The 18,439-nt window shown below is 38.9% G+C and overlaps 2 protein-coding genes across 4 annotated transcripts in view; one reads left to right on the plus strand and one right to left on the minus strand.

Moving 5' to 3' along the window:
* Nucleotides 1-7,460, minus strand: part of USP33 (ubiquitin specific peptidase 33) — a 41,920-nt gene extending 34,460 nt beyond the window's left edge. For 2 of the 3 annotated variants that reach the window (XM_080349112.1, XM_080349110.1), the window contains exons 1-3: nucleotides 7,257-7,460; nucleotides 1,974-2,111; nucleotides 808-861 (exon numbers count right to left, since the gene is read on the minus strand). In XM_080349112.1, the coding sequence (XP_080205238.1) occupies nucleotides 808-861; nucleotides 1,974-2,054 (135 nt within the window). In that variant the 5' untranslated portion in view covers nucleotides 2,055-2,111; nucleotides 7,257-7,460. Of the gene's footprint in view, nucleotides 1-807; nucleotides 862-1,973; nucleotides 2,112-5,036; nucleotides 5,080-7,256 lie in introns of all 3 variants that reach the window. The other variant, XM_080349111.1, reaches the window with a different exon arrangement.
* Nucleotides 7,461-8,615: 1,155 nt separating this feature from the next.
* Nucleotides 8,616-18,439, plus strand: part of MIGA1 (mitoguardin 1) — a 30,443-nt gene continuing 20,619 nt past the window's right edge. Inside the window, exons 1-6 of the mRNA XM_080348837.1 lie at nucleotides 8,616-8,726; nucleotides 11,445-11,622; nucleotides 12,201-12,337; nucleotides 12,573-12,699; nucleotides 13,171-13,307; nucleotides 14,021-14,144. Coding sequence (XP_080204963.1) covers nucleotides 8,628-8,726; nucleotides 11,445-11,622; nucleotides 12,201-12,337; nucleotides 12,573-12,699; nucleotides 13,171-13,307; nucleotides 14,021-14,144 — 802 coding nt within the window. The 5' untranslated portion in view covers nucleotides 8,616-8,627. The remainder of the gene's footprint in view (nucleotides 8,727-11,444; nucleotides 11,623-12,200; nucleotides 12,338-12,572; nucleotides 12,700-13,170; nucleotides 13,308-14,020; nucleotides 14,145-18,439) is intronic.

An 18,439-nucleotide genomic window follows, 5' to 3' on the forward strand; every position in this document is an offset into this window, starting at 1 on the left:
GCCTATGTATCTTCCTGAGAGGACTTGGACAAACGTTGTCAAGAAACGCAGTCAAGTCTATAGAGCAAAATTTCAATCTCTGGAAACAGCTGTATGTCTGAATAACTCGCTGGACATTTTAGAAACTAAATTAGCTACATACTTTCCTGTTGGCATCGTAGATCCATCAGAAGCAACATTTTCAGAGAGTTTCAAGGGTTTTTTTAGTTCAACAAGAATTATGTTTTTTGTAGACAGCAAGAAGAGTAAAGCAAAAGCATATTTAAGAAAGAACCATAGCCAGGATAAGGACTGTACCAAATTCATACGAAGTTTGAAGAATGTTTATGCAAGCTTTTACAAGTTTCAAAATAAGTTTTTTCTTTGTTTTGCTTAAGAAGAAAAAAAGCCAGAGTATGTACTGTTATGCCAGCAAAAGTCAGCATTTACTCTTAGATGTTATTACTACAGGTGCGAATAGATCCTTATGAAAAGTAACTTAATTCAGGAATAATATATTATTTTTCATATCTACAGACCTGGGGAAAAGATAAATAATCTTAAGAGCTAAAAAGTATAATAATTCAAAAAAACCTTAATATGCTAGCTTATTAAAAAACCTCATTTTAAACACAGTATTCTTAAAATGTACCTAATAGAGGGAAAATAATTTTAAGAACAGGAAACCGCATAAGAGGTTTTGCTTTGAAATAATGAAGAAACTAATTTAAAGAAGATCATTATAGCTGTTTCTTAAAACAACTACTACCAATTTCATCCACAGATGACTAGAAAAGCATCCTACTATGGACCAACAGAACAACTTACCTCTAAGCATGCCCAAAGGTTGGGTCCTCTGACTTTACAGTCCTGGCAAGTGCCCTATGAAAGTCAAACACACAAGCAAAGTATTATTTATTTCATTTATTTTTCACCAGTAAATCACAACCTCAAGACAAAATGAGAAAAAAAAAATATTGTACATCCCAGTATCGGCTGAATAAATTTAAGACGAAAAACCCCAATATGCTGACAAGCAACCCAATTTTTGTTTTGCTTCGTATAACCTTAAGATCAGCAGATTTTTCTAGTGCAACATTGGATCTCTGAGTTTTCAACCTTAAACCAAAAATTGTTCTTCTAAACAAAGCATAAATCATATATTATTTTGCAAATCCACAAAATTGCTCTTCCTATAAATTTAACATAAAAAGCAATTAAAGTGACAGAATTTGTAAACACTGTATATTCCTATTTGCAGACAGTCAACACTACCTGCAAAAGTTTAAAAAAGAATATGCAACACTAGAGAATGTTACGCCCTTCAGCATCAAATTAATTGTTACACCTTTCAGTTAAAGACGTTTAGCACCGTGCACAGAAAAGGTTTGGCTTTTCATCACCTTCCAGCTACTAAAATGGATTACAAGATATTTCTTTTTTCCATTTATTAATACTAGCTGGAAACCAAGAGTTCAGGTAGGGGCAGTTTCTCAAACCATGGCTCCTCTATCAAAAAGTGAACTGTTATCCAAGAAAAACTTAGGCATAAATTTCTTTGTTGCAGTTTCTACTCAAAGACAAGTCAGTTACACTATATGACATTACCATTCCAAATGATTAACTGCTACAAAGGCAGTGTCTGAAAATACAGTTCAGCTTGGTGTTATGCTTATTCTTTTAGCTAATAGTTCCATTAAAACACCACTTGCTTTAGAAAACAGCGCTGAGAATGGTACTCTTTAAGTGTTAGGTACTGGAAAACTATTTTTCAGTTTTATCAGGTCCATAATTTTTCCCCCCTACTTCACTTAAACCTTACTATTCCAGTTCAGAAGATTTTACCCATGCTTAACGCTTAAATGCATCTTAAAGATATGATAAGATATGTAAATAAGATATGTAAAGATATGATAATACACGACAAGATATGTAGCTAAAATAAGTGATTAGAGTTAACTGTGAGAAGAAGAAAGCAAGCTGCTACAACTCACATGGGATTTCTGTATCAATTCTTCTTTTGTTATCTCACCAACTGATTCCAGGTGTGGGCAATTGCTGCTGGGCGACGACATTCCAAAAGCTGTGTTTGCTGAGATCCTGGAGCCGGGATCTTCAAGACCAGGGAATCACTTGTCAAGAGAGGAAAGAATGAGTAAAAGCTAATTCCTTACACTAGGCAGCAATATCAGGTATCTAATACCTCATATACATACTTTAAAAAGGCACGTTTTGTTAAAAGTTAAGTTAGAATAAATATGTTTATTAACAGCAAGGGAATCCAATAATCCAAATTAAACAGCTGTCTTCCAAACTGAAATCCTCTGACTTTAAGGGCATAAGCTAACGGAATCCTGAGTGGAGCTGAGCTGCTTTGGGTGAATTATTTAACTTCCTGACCTCTAGCATGCACCCTAACTACATAAAGACTACAGTTTTCAAGTCCACCCAGCACTGATGGTGTCTCTGACTGTATATTCTGGACAGGGATGTTAAGTCACATCGCTGAAATACCCTGCAGCCGTGAAGGCTGAAAGGCAGGAGCATGCGGCTTACTTGTCAAAGGACAAGGAAACTTTGTAAATAAATAAAACCAAGATAAAGACACATTCTAGATTCAGACATATTATATATCAAAAGCAAACTGAAACTTCTAATTCAGATGTAGTACTGAACACTCAATGTGATTTTCTCCGAGTTCTCTTTGTCCATCCAAGGTCTCTGATGCAGACAGAGAAACCTATCAGAAATAAATGCTAAATATAATCAGTTTGTCATTATTATTATTTTGATGGCTGCACAGAAAGCTATGAAGTTTTACAGAAGAAAAATTTAAACATGAACTCAGTAATGTTCTTTTTATGTAAATACTCCAATTGACTCACGCAGATAAGAACCATCCAAGAACTTTGCCCGTTTGCTTTGGCAGCTTTAGGTCTGTCCCTTCCGCTACATGGCCAATTACTCCTTTGAATATTAAGTAACCCAGAGCTTTGATGACGTGGGGAAAACAAACCTTGCCCAGCAGGCATCTCAGACAGGCTTCCCAGTAAACTTCCAGTTTGTTACCTTTGACTTGGCCCTTACTTCCAGTTACTTGCAATAAGATCCCTTCCAATCAAGAGGCATTTCACTTTCCTTTGATTATCAAAGCTGTTTGTTGTTTAAAATACATGTGTGTGTATGTGTATAAATAGTCCATATTATTCCCATACAAATTCCTGTACAAATAACATTATATAGAATTTGTACAGAAATATGATATAACACTTTATGTAATTACATACATGCAGGTATATACCTGCATATATATGTAAATATATTTATATATAAATCATTACTTATATATATATATATAGAAGAAATACCTTGTATACTGTTTATATAATGTGTATACATACACTTAAGTATGTGTGTGTATCTTTCAGTCTTTTTTAATGTCATGTTAACAGCTGTTCAATAAAATATTTAAAGACTTCTCTCTCAAGACTGGAAATACTATTAGTAAATTAATAATTCAAGATTTTTTTTTTTTTAGATGAGGTCTAAATTCTCTTCCTGGATCAATGGCATGACATTTAGAAAGCATTATTCTCCAATATAAGCTGCAGCTGGAGAAGTATTTCCTCAGTGTCTATTCGTAATCTATGTGTAGTATTGCTGAAAGACACTTCAAATATGAAAACACCAGTTTTTCAGATCAAACCTCCTCAACTTTCAATCCATTAGCAATTCTATTTTGAACTGTAAAGTTCCTTTCTAGAACAGAAAGGGAAACATGAACATACGTTTCATCTTTCTCATTTTGCAAGGTCTGTTAAAACATTAAAAATGGAGAAGTGAGTTTCAAATAAAGCTCTGACAATCTTAAAGTCAGTGTGAATTAATGCTGATTTAACACAAATGCTTTAGAAAGACTGGTATAATGAATTAGCAAAGCTTTAGACTTTTTTTTTTAATGGAAGAAGCTTTCTGAATGCATTATTCCAAGTAATACAAAGCAATGAATGAAGTAGAGACTTCACCTCATGCTACCAGATTTGTATTGAATAGCTACTTTTCATACCTGGAATGGTGCAAATCCAGCCTGGAGTCCTAAATAAACACAGACCCAGGAGCTGTGCCCACACCAGATGCTACTTCCCGGTGTGGCCTCCATCTCCTCATAATAATCATCAGAAAGACCAAAGCATATTGAAGCTCGTGTTCCTATGGATATGGTCCCTGTCCTGATCCAGATGGAGAGAATCTCTCATAGAAGCCTAGTTAACGTTATGGATTATTTTTACATGTTATTATATGGGCAAAGCTGAATGGCCTTTCTTTCAACTTCTGTTAACAATTTTCTTACACACCTCCTTCCATTCTGTAGTAACTGTGATAATTCACTGTACTGCCATAACCTTGGTAGCTTAATATACCTAGCTGCAGTAACACATTTTGGAAAATCGTATCTTAAAGTCTAAAACTGTAAAATGAATTTCAAAACTCATTCTTCATATTTTTAAGTCCCAGCAAGCCCAGAGTAGCCACTCCTCCTCTACTGATGTATCTCATTATCACATCTGCTTTTCACAAGCTGCTGCCTTGCACTGACCTCACCCAAAAGTCATTTCTTTGCATTTTTAGTGATTAAAAAAAAAGAAAGATCGACTTTTATAGTTTCTCTTACATTCCACCTTATACTCCTGAATCTGGAGTAGGTCTCCGCTTCATGACCTCAGTGATATGTGATAGTTTGTACTAGAAAAGTACCCAGATATCTCATGTGAACAGCTCTACTCGGTCAGATGAAAGACCCATAAAGCCCCATATCCAATTTCCACCACTGACCAAAAGACATCCACAAAAGAAGAAAACAAATTACAAGAACATATAGCTTCCCTGAATCCTTTCCAGCTCTGGAATTTCCTGAAGCAAAAGTTTATATATTAGAAAGGCTCTATATCAGTAACTTCAGCCTTCCTCAGGTCACAGAACTCTAAAAAATTGTTATCGAGACAGGAATTCTTAGACAGCAATCATGCGTCCAGTGGTAATAAGAGTTTTTCTGTCACCTTTCATGGACCTTTCAGCAGTATTCCATGGTCTCAGTGGAACCTTAAAAAAAAGCACAAGCCTCTGAGAACCATAGACCTACATATACGGTATGCAAGAAGCATCTTTGTTTCACTATGAGGTTAAGAACGAAGTAAAACTTAATTGGGAATAGAACTCAAGTTTTCATACTAACTGTTAATTATAGAATTCATGCAATAATTTTCTCATTAAATGCTTCCTATATACTGGGGACAGAACTTTGCAGCCTCTCCCTTGTTGTCCCCAGCTCTCTCTGTTGTTTCCACTGAAAGGTTTTTTTCAGCCCACCTGTCTCAATGCACAGCACTACATCATTCAACTAATTGGATCATTTAATGTTCAAAAGACGGACTTATTAACATATTTTTGCTCAGTGCATGCATAGCAAGTCATACTTCTAAGGAAAAAAAAAAGCCTGTAACACTTATCTTGAACTTTAGTCTTTTTTTGGTTCATGTTCATTCTTTGTATTCACTAAGAAAATACATTTGCTCATGTGAGCAGTCAGAGAAACGTGAACCATAACTCAGAGCATCATGACCAGCAACTTATTTATTATTCAGCAGAATTCCATGGCATCACAGACTGGTGTGGTATCTGCCACAGAAGAACTATCACACACACAGAAAAATCCCTTCAAACACTAAGAGAATTCAACCGATCTTGAAAATTATCTCAGGCTTGTGCAGGAAGCCTAATGTTTCCTAAAGAAACACAACAGGTTATAAACTATAAAAAAAACATGTTGAATTACAGTTAATGTTCTTGTCTGCCCAGTTATAGTAGTTAATGCTTCAACAGGTGTTGAAATAAACAAACATGTATCTTTATTCTGTTGATGTCCCTAAGTATGAAGCCATTTTATCAGAGGGTTCAGTTAGAGAACTATGGTAAAAGATTTAAACAATAAAATTATTATTTTGAAAACAGCAATTACCTGAAGCAATAATTGTATTTTCACTACAGGCTTTTATTATTTTGCTTGTACAGCTCTGAGTAACAGCATGTCAAATCAGTAACTTCTAGGCTTAGGCTTCTTATTTGTGCTCACAGTTATTTTACTAGTGATGCACTCAAATAATCACATTTATTGTCATTTTATGGCAACAAATTTAGAGTGACACAGGGGTGCAATTTTGTATCTGAACATTTAATTACTTAGAATATTAAAGAGATCTGGAACTTCCATAATTATTTATCATACAGATACGCTTCACACTTCAGAAAAAAAACCTACCAGCATTCATTCCCATGGGAGCTACAGCCTTAGACATACTTATTCGGATTTTTAAGATGTGCATTTTTCTACCAGTCTTCTAAAGAACTGTGTTGTTCTTTAAAAACTTTACTGATTTCTTCGACAATTATTACAGAAATAAATTACTAGAGAATAAACTCCGCTATTTTCCCAGTAAATGACAAAAGCATACTCAGTAAGCTTATAAAGATACCTGGTCCTTCTCTTGAGGCTCCGGGAAATACTCACTGGAGGAAGACACATGTTTTTTAATCACTTTCATTAGATTTTTCTGTCATGAAGTATTGTTTTCAAAGGGCATAAAAAAAATGCTTGAGGGTGTATTTTCTTACAGGGTCAGGCGTTGTTAATTTTATATTGCCTTTCAAATATATATAGACTGTCCATTCGCTTCTTTCTTCCACCACTTAAATTCTACCTCTGAAACGCATTAGCTGACCTTTCTGTTCCTAAGCGGATTGTTCTATGTCGGGCTCTGCAGGGATTTTCTCTCCAGCCCACTGCACCTCTCCTACAGGGGGATCCTCAGATCCCTCAGGGAACGAACACAGTGATTTAGAGGTAAATCCCTGTTTTTAGGAACTGCACCGTCGCCGCCTGGCTTCAACTTCGCACGCTGTTTGCAGAGGTCGACTCAACGTTCTCCGGCCGTTCGCAGCGGGCGGGCAGGCGGCCCAGTGCCCCCCGGCCCACACGCCGCCCCGCAGCCCGGGGGGAGGCCGCCCCCGGCCCCCGCCCAGCCCCCCGGGGGGAGGCCGCCCCCGGCCCCCGCCCAGCCCAGCCCAGCCTCCCGGGAGCGCGGCGGCCATCACCGTGCCGAGCCGCCTTGGACTTTGAGACCGCGGGCAGACGCCGCCCGCCGCGCTCCCGTCTCCCCTCACAGACGCCGGACCCGATCTGCCCTCCCCGCCGCCAGCACGGCTCCCCCCTCCCGCCTTACCGGGAAGATGCACCGTGCGCAGGACCTGGGGCTCAGCGGGGCCGCAGCCAGCCCCACGGCTCACACCGAGGGCGGACCCCAGCCTCCGGGGACGCCGCGGTGCAGGAGGCCGCTGTGGCGGAGAACGGGCGGCCACAGCGGCTCCTCCTCAGGCGGACGGACGCCCACCGGCTGCGGCAACAGCGGCCGCGGGACGCGCCCCGCACAAAGATGGCCGCGCGGAGCGTCTCCGCCGCTCACGTGAGCGCTGCCACACACAAAGATGGCGGCGCCAGGCTCTCGCCCCACCGTGCCCGCCCGCAGAAGAAGGCTGCCCTGCGTAAAGATGGCCGACGCGGACTCCTAACGGAGCGGGTCACCCTCACGTGGCAGCGGCAGAAGCCGCCTCCTGGCCAACCTCGGCCGCTTCTCCGCGGCCCGGAAGCGGATCTGTGCTGGTCTCCTAGCAGCCGCCGGTGCGGGGAGGGAGCCGCGGCTGCTGCCCGTGGCGCCTGCGCCGGCGCTCGGCAGGTAACGGCGAGCGGCGGGGCCCGGCCCGGGCCGCGGGAGAGACGCGCCTGCTTTCACCCGGGCGGCTGTGGGGATGGGGCTGAGGGGCGCGGTCTGTCATCCGCCCTGCCCGGGATGCTGGGGCTGCCTTGTCCGGGGAGGGCTCTGCTGGCCGGGGGAGGCGGCTTCTCCCCATCCGGGGCGCTCGGGCCCCGCTCCGTGTCTGCTGGCGGGCTGGGGGAACGCCCGGGGCCCGACGCGTCAGCGCAGGAGCGGCCGGCGGTTCCAGCGCCCGCGGGGCCGGGTCAGGGGGTCGCCTCCTCAGGGAGCCTGACGGATGTTCCTTTTAATGGGGGAGATGATGTTGAGCTGTAGTATTTATTCCTCATACTGTGTCTACGAAAAATAGAAGCTCTGAATGAAATAAACTTTTTCTGGCTGTTCTCAAATCTTTTACCTCTTTTAGCTGGCAAATCTGCTCTTCCACCAGTGGTGATCTTAGAAACAGGGTTGTTTCCATGTCTGATTTAGAGGATGTAATACAACAAGTGAACTGCTAGGCAGTGACAAGAGGTGTCCGAGCCCTCTGTGGAGCCTGATTGCACACACAGGTCTCTGCACGGGGCGCTGGGAAGGAACGAGGCCTGAGCTGAGCCAGCAAATTTTCAATCTTCCCATTAAGCATCAGTCTTTACTCAGAAACATCAGTCAAACAACTCCTGTACCTGTTATGTAAGACGTTCGAGCTTGTAGAAGAAAACTGTCCAGGGCTTCTGTTGCATAATGCAGTGTGTATCCTTCGTTTGACAGAGTATTCCAGGCACCATCTGTGGCCGTTTTCAAGTTAGTTCCACTTAATGAGGTTATGGGAGAGAAGGAGCCATGTCAGAAGAAGCTGTTACCGAGGCACGATTTTCCCTGAAGACAGTAGCTTTACGAGTATTTCATCTTCCCCTTTCCTGGTATTATTCTCTTAACCAGGTAACATTTACGTTATAGTGTCACTTTTGATAGACATCTACACATTCAATTGCAATATTGTACTCACTCTTCTAAGCTTAATATGAATTAAATTTGTGCAGAATGTCTTGATTTTTAGTTTATTTAGAACATTGAGCTGAGTATTTTTTTGTCTTCTGCTAATAAACGCTTAGTGCGTTGTCATATATCTCAATGAAGAGATTGCTTTATCTGCATTGTCTATATGTCTTCATCTTGTAACACCATTTTCAGCAAATCAAATATCAGAATCCTCAAGTTGTCTTTTTAATTTTTGTAGATTTTTTTCAGGTATTTAAAAACTAAACATAACTGTCATTACGTTTTGAAGAATAACGTTGAGTGTGGTCTGAAATACTTTTGAGGTTGCCAATACTACTCACCAATTAATCTGAATGGTAATTCATCATTGTAGATCAAAAATCCTTGTTCTAGTTTTCAAGTCACTTGTGCTTGATTAAATAAGTGACAAATGACTAAAACAAGGCAGTGATTCTTTAAAACCAGGCTGCTTTTTTAAACTTGTTCTCTTCTTTTTGCCGGTTTTGTTTGTTTTACTTACGGAAAGATCTTCGAGTGAAATCTTAAGGCTCTGTTAGTCACAGTATTTCCTTTTACAGGTGATATTGTAGGCTGGTTTTCACTAGTAACATGGATAGTGGTCACTCAAATCTGGGCAAATCTGGGCATATGATTTTAGGTTTTGGGTTGACAAAAGCTGGAAGTGTTGTGAAGCTGATATTCCTTGTCTACAGGTAATCATATGATTGTCCCTACAACACCTTCGTGTCAAAGACAGAGAGGAGGAGCTGTAGTTTTTTTTGTAGAGATTCAGAGGAGAGAGGTGTTAGTTGCCTATAACTACATGTGTGATAAATGATAGAGTAAAATAAGTTAGAATTAATTGAGAAAATATTAAGGCTTAGTCATATCCCACAGAGAATAAGCTTCTTGAAGAGTGAACTGTGTTCTAGTGCCATAATACATGGGAAAACAAAAAGTTTCTAGTACAATATACACAGAATGGAAAAAAAAATCTATATGTTGGATCATTGACAAGGTTAACTAAAATTAAAAAAATGTTTATAGTTAGGATTGCCAATAATATATTTAAAAATAGATAATAGCAAGTCCTAATCAAGTTCTACTTTTAAAACCAATGTCTTTAATATGACTGTGTTTTGTTTCTATTGAATTAGATGCTTGTAAGCAAAAGCATAATTTTTCATATTTCATTTTTCACATTACATGTAAATGCTTTTCAAGGTTTTACTGCATATAAAAGCAGACTGTGATACTCTCAATCGTAGCTTCATCTGATTATTTTCACATTTTTCTGTATTTAGAATACTTTAAAATTCTCACTGCAAGATCATTGATTTCATATCCTGTTTAAATACCATGTGTAACTTCATTGTGTGCAACAATTAAGTTCCCCTCCTTAGACGTTTCAACTGTTAATTTATTATTGTGTTTGTAGGCACAAACAAATGGAAAATTTACTCAGCTTTATGAAACTTTAGTTTAACATTTAATTCTGTGAGCCTCAAGGTTTTAATCTCAGTTATTTGGTTACTAACTCTTTTCTGTGAAATGCATCATTTTTTGTAAGCATGCGTTTGTGCTGTGTTGCAGGGATTTCCTTTTCCTCGCAGAGCACAGTGCCAGGTTTTCGGCATCTGTCAAGATACAGCAGCACTAGGGACAGGGTTCTCAGGTCAAAGGCGTTTGACTTGTTGATTACAAACTCAGTGCAGAGCAAAACTCCTAAAGCTGCTTTAAATTCACCAGCTCTGATAGTATTGAGCAAGTGGGGACTGGCAGCGTCCAACAGTGCTCTGGGTGCCCAACTCGCTCTTGTAAGAGGAAACATGTTACAGAAGTGCCACCTTAGCCCCAAGGACTGCAGATCTCATTTTCTCCCAGCAGTCTGTTTCTGAAGCAGCATGAATTTCCAAAAGATTTTGCGTATGTGGACTCTAGTTTCCAGTTAAATGGCTCTTTGTCTATCTTGTCACTTAACATTTGATAAACTTCATTAATGGCTTTTAATTCCAGTTGCTTGAATGTCTGGCTCTTTTTTGCTAATTTAAACAAACATCTGTAGACTATGACTGATCTAGATGTAAAATAAGACGCAACAATTAGAAAAAAGGTTTATTTAGAGAAGTATGTCCAAATACATGTTCTTCCCATAATGAAACACAATGCAAATATTAGCTTTTGGATACTCTGCTTCTTCACAGTGCAAGGAAATAGTCTAGTTGTGAAGGGTGAGTTTCTTCTCAGTATTCTTTGTTGTTGTTAGAGAATTAATTGAAGCCCCTTATTGTCCTGTATTAGAAAGAAATATATATATTAAAAAAATTTGTCTGGAAGTCATTTACTTAGGTTCCCACAGTTTGTGGATTTGCGATACACCTTATAGTTCTCGGTGCTGCAATATGTGTCTCAGTGCAGCCATGCATTTGTCGCATCAACCTCTTTGTAAACTCCCTCACCTACTCACCATGATGAACTTTGAGAAGCCTTTAGTCTGTGTCCTTACACAGAGTTTGTTGTTTCTCAGGCCACGTGAGAGCAGCATCTCTTATCTCCCTCAAACAAGCCATAGCCTGGGTTGAATGCACCAAAAGGAAGGTAGAAGGAAAGGTGGGAGTTAAGGAGCATATATTTCTAAAGAAGTCACATTCTTTTCAGATAAAGCTTTCCCCTGGGTTAAGGAAGCTCTTCACGGTAACAGCAGTGAGCGCAATATCTGTTATTTTTCTGGCCCATCACTTTAAAAGAAGACGTGGAAAGAAAAACAAGAAAGTGCCACCATGGGAACCAAGTCATCTAGTATTAGAGTGCACCAAAGCAGCTGCGTCAGAAAAAGGTACGTGATGGAACCCCCCAGGTTTTTCTATGTTCCCGGAGGGGAAGGAAAGGGGTGTGAGGGAATGAGTGTGCATGACAGTGTGTAGTAGTAAAACTGTTTTCCTTTAGTGTTGAATAGGTTTGAATTGTTAAAGTAGAAATTATGTAAATTGGGAACAAAATTACATTGTCTTATAAATAGACTGGTCTAGTTACCGGCATCTGTCAAGATACAGCACCACTAGGGACAGGGTTCTCAAGTCAAAGGCATTTGACTTTAATAATGAATTTGTGATTAAACTTTTTTTTAATCAATAGTATCTTAACAATGGCGTTTGCCGTTCTTGTGGACGTATTTCAATACTGAAAAAAGCAGACTTAATTTTTATAGGATGGGAAAATATTATGCTCAAATGCACGCTTATTGTTATAGGTATTCTGTTCTAATTTTTAGTTTCTCATGTAGAACTGTAAACAAAAGAATAGTTTGGTTCTAAACTGGATTTTATTGAAGAGAGTAAATGTAATTCTTAATAGATCTTACTAATGAAAGATAGAATGAGTTTGCAGCAGCTTTAAAATCAGTATATCTCTTAGGTTCCAGCTGTTCCAGTAGTCGGCAAAACTTGACTCTTTCTCTGAGCTCTGCCAAGGACAAAGGTTCTCAGCCTTGTATCTATACAAATGGAGGACTTTTCAGTAAATACTCTGGTTCAGTTCAAAGCCTGGCCTCGGTAAGTAAAACTGTTTTAAGGCTCTTGAATGTCAGTTCACTTAATGGTTTCACTGAGCTGGAACAACTTTCCTGAACCAGCTGCACAGAAGGTTAGAGATGCTGAGGAGGCCATTGTACTTACTGCATAGTAAAAACAGTTTCCAGGAAGATAGTTTGGCTGTAATGTACTCTGGCAGGAATGTAGTTTTAAGGATACTTTGTATAACAACATGTCAACATTTATTTTTTGTAAGGTTCAGAGTGCCACCTCTTGTCACAGTTGTGCTTGTGCCAATTCTAATTCCTGGGACAAAGCAGATGAAGATGATATTAAGCTGGTCAATATTCCAGTGACCACACCTGAAAATTTATATTTGATGGGTAAGTTACAATAAGAATATTCAGCATCTGTCAACGGTGAATGTAAATACTTTATTGTTTTTATGGCAAAGTGGCACACAGTATTATTGTGGTGTTCTTTCAGAGTCTCCTGTTGGCATGTGTCTAAGAGCATTTCTGTAAAATAATGAGATCTTACTTGATCTAGAATTAGTTTTTCAAAGTATATTTTTTCTCATGCCTGTAACTGTAGTAATAATCCATTAAATTATTTTTTTAAAGTAAATAGGAAAAATGCATTGAACATTGTTGCTTTAATCATATTGTGAACTTCTTTATCTTGTTAAAAAGGCAGATATATATTTTTTGAGACTGGGAATTGCTGTTCTTTAAAAACTTGCATCTCTACTATAATTTTGCTTATTAGCTACGTAGTTTCCTGTGACTCTAAAATGTGAATGCATATGGAAGCTGTGTGTTTGACGGCATGGAGGTATTCCCAATCTCCCCTAGGTATGGAGCTTTTTGAAGAAGCCCTGCGGCGATGGGAACAGGCACTAACTTTCCGTAACAGGCAAGCTGAAGATGAAACGGGTTGTGGTTCCATTAAACTGGGAGCAGGAGACGCAATTGCAGAAGAAAGTGTAGAAGTGAGTGTATTCAATTTCTAATCTACTGCTGCTGCCCTGACAATTCGTTGCATCTTGTTACTAAAATTGGTAATTAATTCAAAATTCCACTTTAGTAGTCTTGCATTTAAAGGACATCTAACTTTATTCATTTTGTTTTGTTGGTTGTTTGCAGGAGTGCAGCATGAGGGAATTAGCTTTACTTATTTTTTGACAGTTACTGTTGCGTTTGCTTCTGGATGCTATTATCAAGCTACCAAGCATACTGGTTCTCTGCACAGAATCCCTTAGGTCATCCCTTTCTTTTATGACTATGTGAGAGGATATCTGCTTAGCAAAGATAAAGGTCTTGGAAAAGATGATCTCTTTATGAATATTCACAAATAACGTGCTTGAACTTTATTCCTTTGTTCTTGTCAACTAAATGCTAATAATTTGAAACAGACACGTAACTGTGTGGCTTTCAGTATTTCTAGTGCAGTAAACATCACACAGAATTTTGAAGCATTTTAAAGTTTAGATTTTGTTTTTATCACATTAAATTAGTATGTGTATGTTTAGAAAAGCGTGTATATTTTGGATGTTGAAATCTTCATCTGGCAGTGTCCTGTGCAGGTTGTAGGAAATTAATGTGCCATGGTTTGGTCTTTGAAGGCTTTATATTCTTAGATTTTACAAAGAAATCTTACAGACCATAAACAAATAGAAAAATCTTCTAATGTCTCTTCTTGCAGGATATCATTAGTGCTGAATTCATTCATAAGCTTGAATCCCTTCTTCAAAGAGCTTATCGGCTTCAGGAGGAGTTTGAAGCTACCCTTGGGGTTTCTGATCCTGCTTCACTAGCTAATGATATTGGTGAGTACTCCTATTTTACATTTTTATTGCTTGTAATAGTAATTGTTGTGGAGGAGAAGTCACTAAAATATCCACTAAGCAGAATTACATTTATGAGTGAATAAACAGAAAAAAAAATCAGGTTCTTTACATTATTGTGTAATCTTTGATGTAGTGCTCGTATGTTAGATAAGAATGGAGAGAGGAAGTTTTTTCTTTGTGGCTTGTCAGTATACTTAAGAATTTTCATAGTTCTCAACTTTCTAAAGTCGGTGTTGACTTGGGTCATTAAATATTTGTGCAGAAAGAGTTAGTCTGAAATAAACATCCATTACCAAAGCTCTTATCACTGGTGGCTGAAACTTATCACAGTTACGAGTGACTAAAACCAGGATGTTAAAATGGCAAATATAATGGGTAGGTGCTGCCAGACATGCTGATTAAGTGCAGATAGTTTGATTATTTTTATTTAAAGAATTGACTTAGGAAGTTCTTAAAGATTGATAGTATTATTCTCTTTCATAATTCAAGACCAAGCATCTGATCTCAAGTAACTGTCAGACTTTAAAGGCAGAACATGTTCTGGGATGAGTTTCAGTCTGGTCTTGTTTGTTGGGCTTCAGCTGGACTGGCACAAGGTGGCAGTACACGCATCTCTGAGCCCTCCTGCTATCCTGCAACTGCTAAATACAGCGCTGAGCAAGGCAGGAGTTAAATTTAGGTCAAAGTTGGCTTTCTGACACATCTGCATACACCTGTTAATGTAATTCCTAAAGCAGAAAAGCGGTTACATGTTTTATTTTGGTGTCTGAAACCACAAGCCCTAAATAAAGTTGAAGTGTATATCCATTATTAAAATAGAAGTTTATTTGTAATTGCTCTCTTCAGGCAAAATTAATAAAAAGGTATTCAAAGGACTCAGTATGATGTTTAATGTGTTTAGTTACTATTTTGCTTGGTTACTCTGGCAGTATTTCAAATTAATATTTTACATTTTAGATCTGGTAACTGGATTCTTGTTTACCAAGAACGTTTTGAGAATTGAATCCCTTTGAAATGTTCTTCATAGAAATGATTAATGATCTCTTGAGTATATGTCTGTTACTTCATTATTAATTCTATGTGTGCTGGCCCAGATGAGTGAGGAAAACAAGTAATCAAGTGGTTTAGTGAGTAGTGTTTTCACTGTTCAGGATTTGGGGCTTTTTCATCATCATTGTCTTGAATTTGTGGCTTGAGCAGCAAGTGATATATTAAAGAATGCTTCACTTTTTCAGAATGTTTTAGAACAAAATCATCTGTTTCCAGGCGCTGTGGTGTGTGGTAGACTTAAAACTGTGGTGCTTATTAGACTTAAAACGGGGTGGTTTTGTTAAATATTCAATATATAAAAACATGGCTAAAAATGTCTTATATCATTTGCTTTCCTGTGGGGTGTGACACTGAGTGTAGCGCATGAATGTTTGAAGTAGGATGTTTTGAACTTGACAGGTTTTTGGTAACTTTCCCGGGAGAGACAGCAAAGTATGTTTGGGAGAATCCTAGAGGCTCTTGTATGGGTTTATTCCACTCCATCCCACCCCACCTACTGCAAAATACAAACGACAGTTCTGAACAGAAACAGAAAGGAAAGCGCCTGTGTTCTGTAGGAATGTGTATCATTTGTGTCAAAAGAGGCAGCATCTGCTAAATCAGAATCTGTAGTCCTGCATGATTTATACCCAAAACTTAAAGAAGCTGGATAAAGGCTAGATAAAGAAAGCACACTAATCCATCACTTACTACTCACTGATCTGGGAAAGTGGAAAATGCTCCATATGATTAGGAAATCACCAATTTAGCTCCAAATCTTAAAAACCAACCACGTTAAGCGTCATACCTGTGAAATATTAGAGTTGCTAATTTGCATTTCTGTTACCACAGATAACATAAGAAAAGGTGTAAATAGTGCCAGTTGATATGGTTTCATGGTAGGTAGTTTTTCCTGAACTGTAGGTTTTTGAGAGATCTGCAGTTTGGAGGCGTTGATATATCATACATCAGATGATGATAACTACATCACTGACATGAACACTTGTTTATACTTCTGTCTACTGTTAAGGGAGAAGTTTGCCTTATAGAGAGGATGTTTGATGAAATGCTGTAATTTTATCAACTATGTAGCTGATCATAAAATCATTTGTGGAGCTGGAAGTTGATAGAAGATAATAATTTAGGGCATGAACAGTATTGAATTAATAAAAAGGAAGGGTTAACGATACTGATCTGGTTTATCTATTTAATTGGTTACGGTCTGAAGAAATCACTTTTGAATTCAGGCAAATAGGGATTATACATCTAGATGAGAGAGTTTAAAAGAAAAATAATAACGAAACACTGTTGGAATGCATTAGGAAAATTATGCATCATGGGTAGTGTAAGTTCTCAGCACAGCGCTGTAGAAAAAAGACAGTTGCTGATCTTTGGCTATGGGAAAAGGACAGCAGCAGCATAGAGGCAGATACAATCTTGGGTTTGTGTGGTTTTAGAATCCTGTGTCTAGTTCTGTTGTTCATATTTTAGAAGGTATGGAAATATAGCTCAAAACAAGCCATAAAAATGATCTGTGTTTTGGAAAAACAAGCTAATACATCCCTTCTGTTGCGTGTGTCCAGCTCCTTATTAAAGAAAATACCGAGAGGTGACTTAGTCTTTCTGAATAGCTACTTACACATGGAAAAGGTATGTGGTGCTGGAAGATTTGTAGACCTTGTTGTCAGAAGTCATAACTAGATCCCCTATCTGGTTATTCAACTGAAACAAGTTAAGTTCTGAAGTAAGTTGCCTCTGAAGTGTGTTGAGGGTATTTCAGTGTTTTAGACTTCTATTTTTTAATGCTGTTTTGAGGGATGTTGTTATTCCTCTTTGAAAGGAAGAGATGGATTTGGGGTAGATGGTCATTGTGGTCTTTCTGGCATATCAGTGTTTCCCCTTACTATTGCTATTTTTTCTTTGATTGTGGGCCTTGGAGTGGACAAGAAAAAGCCTTTGTTGCCCTTAAAGCTTCATAACATGTGTAGCTTGTCATTACAATGCTTATAACCAGCTGTGTGGCTTCAGGGTTTTACCTGTTGACCCACAACTGTAATCAGAAAATGTTTTGCCTTTTTTTCCCTCTGATACACATGATGGTTAGGTATAGTTTATGGATTTTCCTTCTATTTTCTCCATTTAAAGCACTTGTGATTAGACACAGCAGGAGACATGGCTCTGGGCAGTCCGACAAATGCAATCAAGTGCTTGCTGCATAACTGTCTGACTAGCACTTCTTAGTCAGAAACCCTGGGGTTTAATGAGCTCCAAATCTGGTCAGGAAGGAAGCTTACAAAGGTAAAAGACTTCCATCCATTTCTGGTTTTCAGCTTTCTCTGTAAAATCTTCTGTCAAACTTCTGGGACTCCTGGAACCACACTCTCCCCTACTTGTCTACTAGTCACAGATATTGCTCCTTCCCAAAACCTTTAAATGTTATTCTTCCCAGGTCATCATTTCCCTCTACCTAATCAAATTAAGATCTTAGCACTGCCATTAATCAATCGTACCGCAGACTTGCTTTTCACTTTGTGATCCCACTTGCTAGTTGAAGTTGGTTGGAATGATAAACAATCTGCCCAATCAGCTCAGAGAAACAGCTTTCTGGAGGACATTGGTAACATACTGCATGGGAGAGTCAGGAACGAGTCACCTGCAGCTCTGCTGGAATCCAATTGTTGTCACTGCAGCCACTGTCTCTCATGATGTGGCCTGAAATGCTTCTCTTCTGTCTCCTATGGCAGGTAAAAGGTGACTTCTCTGAGCAGGCAATCATCACTTGAAGTGGTTGCATGGTGTAGTCTAATTGCCTTTTGTTTGATTCTTGTGCAAAGTAGCAGCTCCAAATGCCTTTTTTTTTTCCTCTAGTTATATGTAAACTAAATATTTTATCTCCCAGATATTTCTAAACAGTCAACTTTTAGCAGTGCAGAAGATACAGGTATAAATAAAGAGCTGAGTCTCTTTAGTTCAGAGAAGAGGAGACTGAGGGGTGACCTCATTAATGTTTACAGATATCTAAAGGGTGAGTGTCAGGAGGATGGAGCCAGGCTCTTCTCGGTGACAGCCAATGGTAGGACAAGGGGTAATGGGTTCAAACTGGAACGCAGAAGGTTCCACTTAAATATGAGAACACTGGATGAGCTTTTCAGGTCCCTTCCAACCCCTGACATTCTGGGATTCTGGGATTGTGTGAAATAAATACCTCTTCTTGTGGGTAGAATTCTATTAATAGTAATAATAAT

Source organism: Nesoenas mayeri (assembly GCF_963082525.1).
Source record: "Nesoenas mayeri genome assembly, chromosome: 8".
Taxonomy (NCBI): domain Eukaryota; kingdom Metazoa; phylum Chordata; class Aves; order Columbiformes; family Columbidae; genus Nesoenas; species Nesoenas mayeri.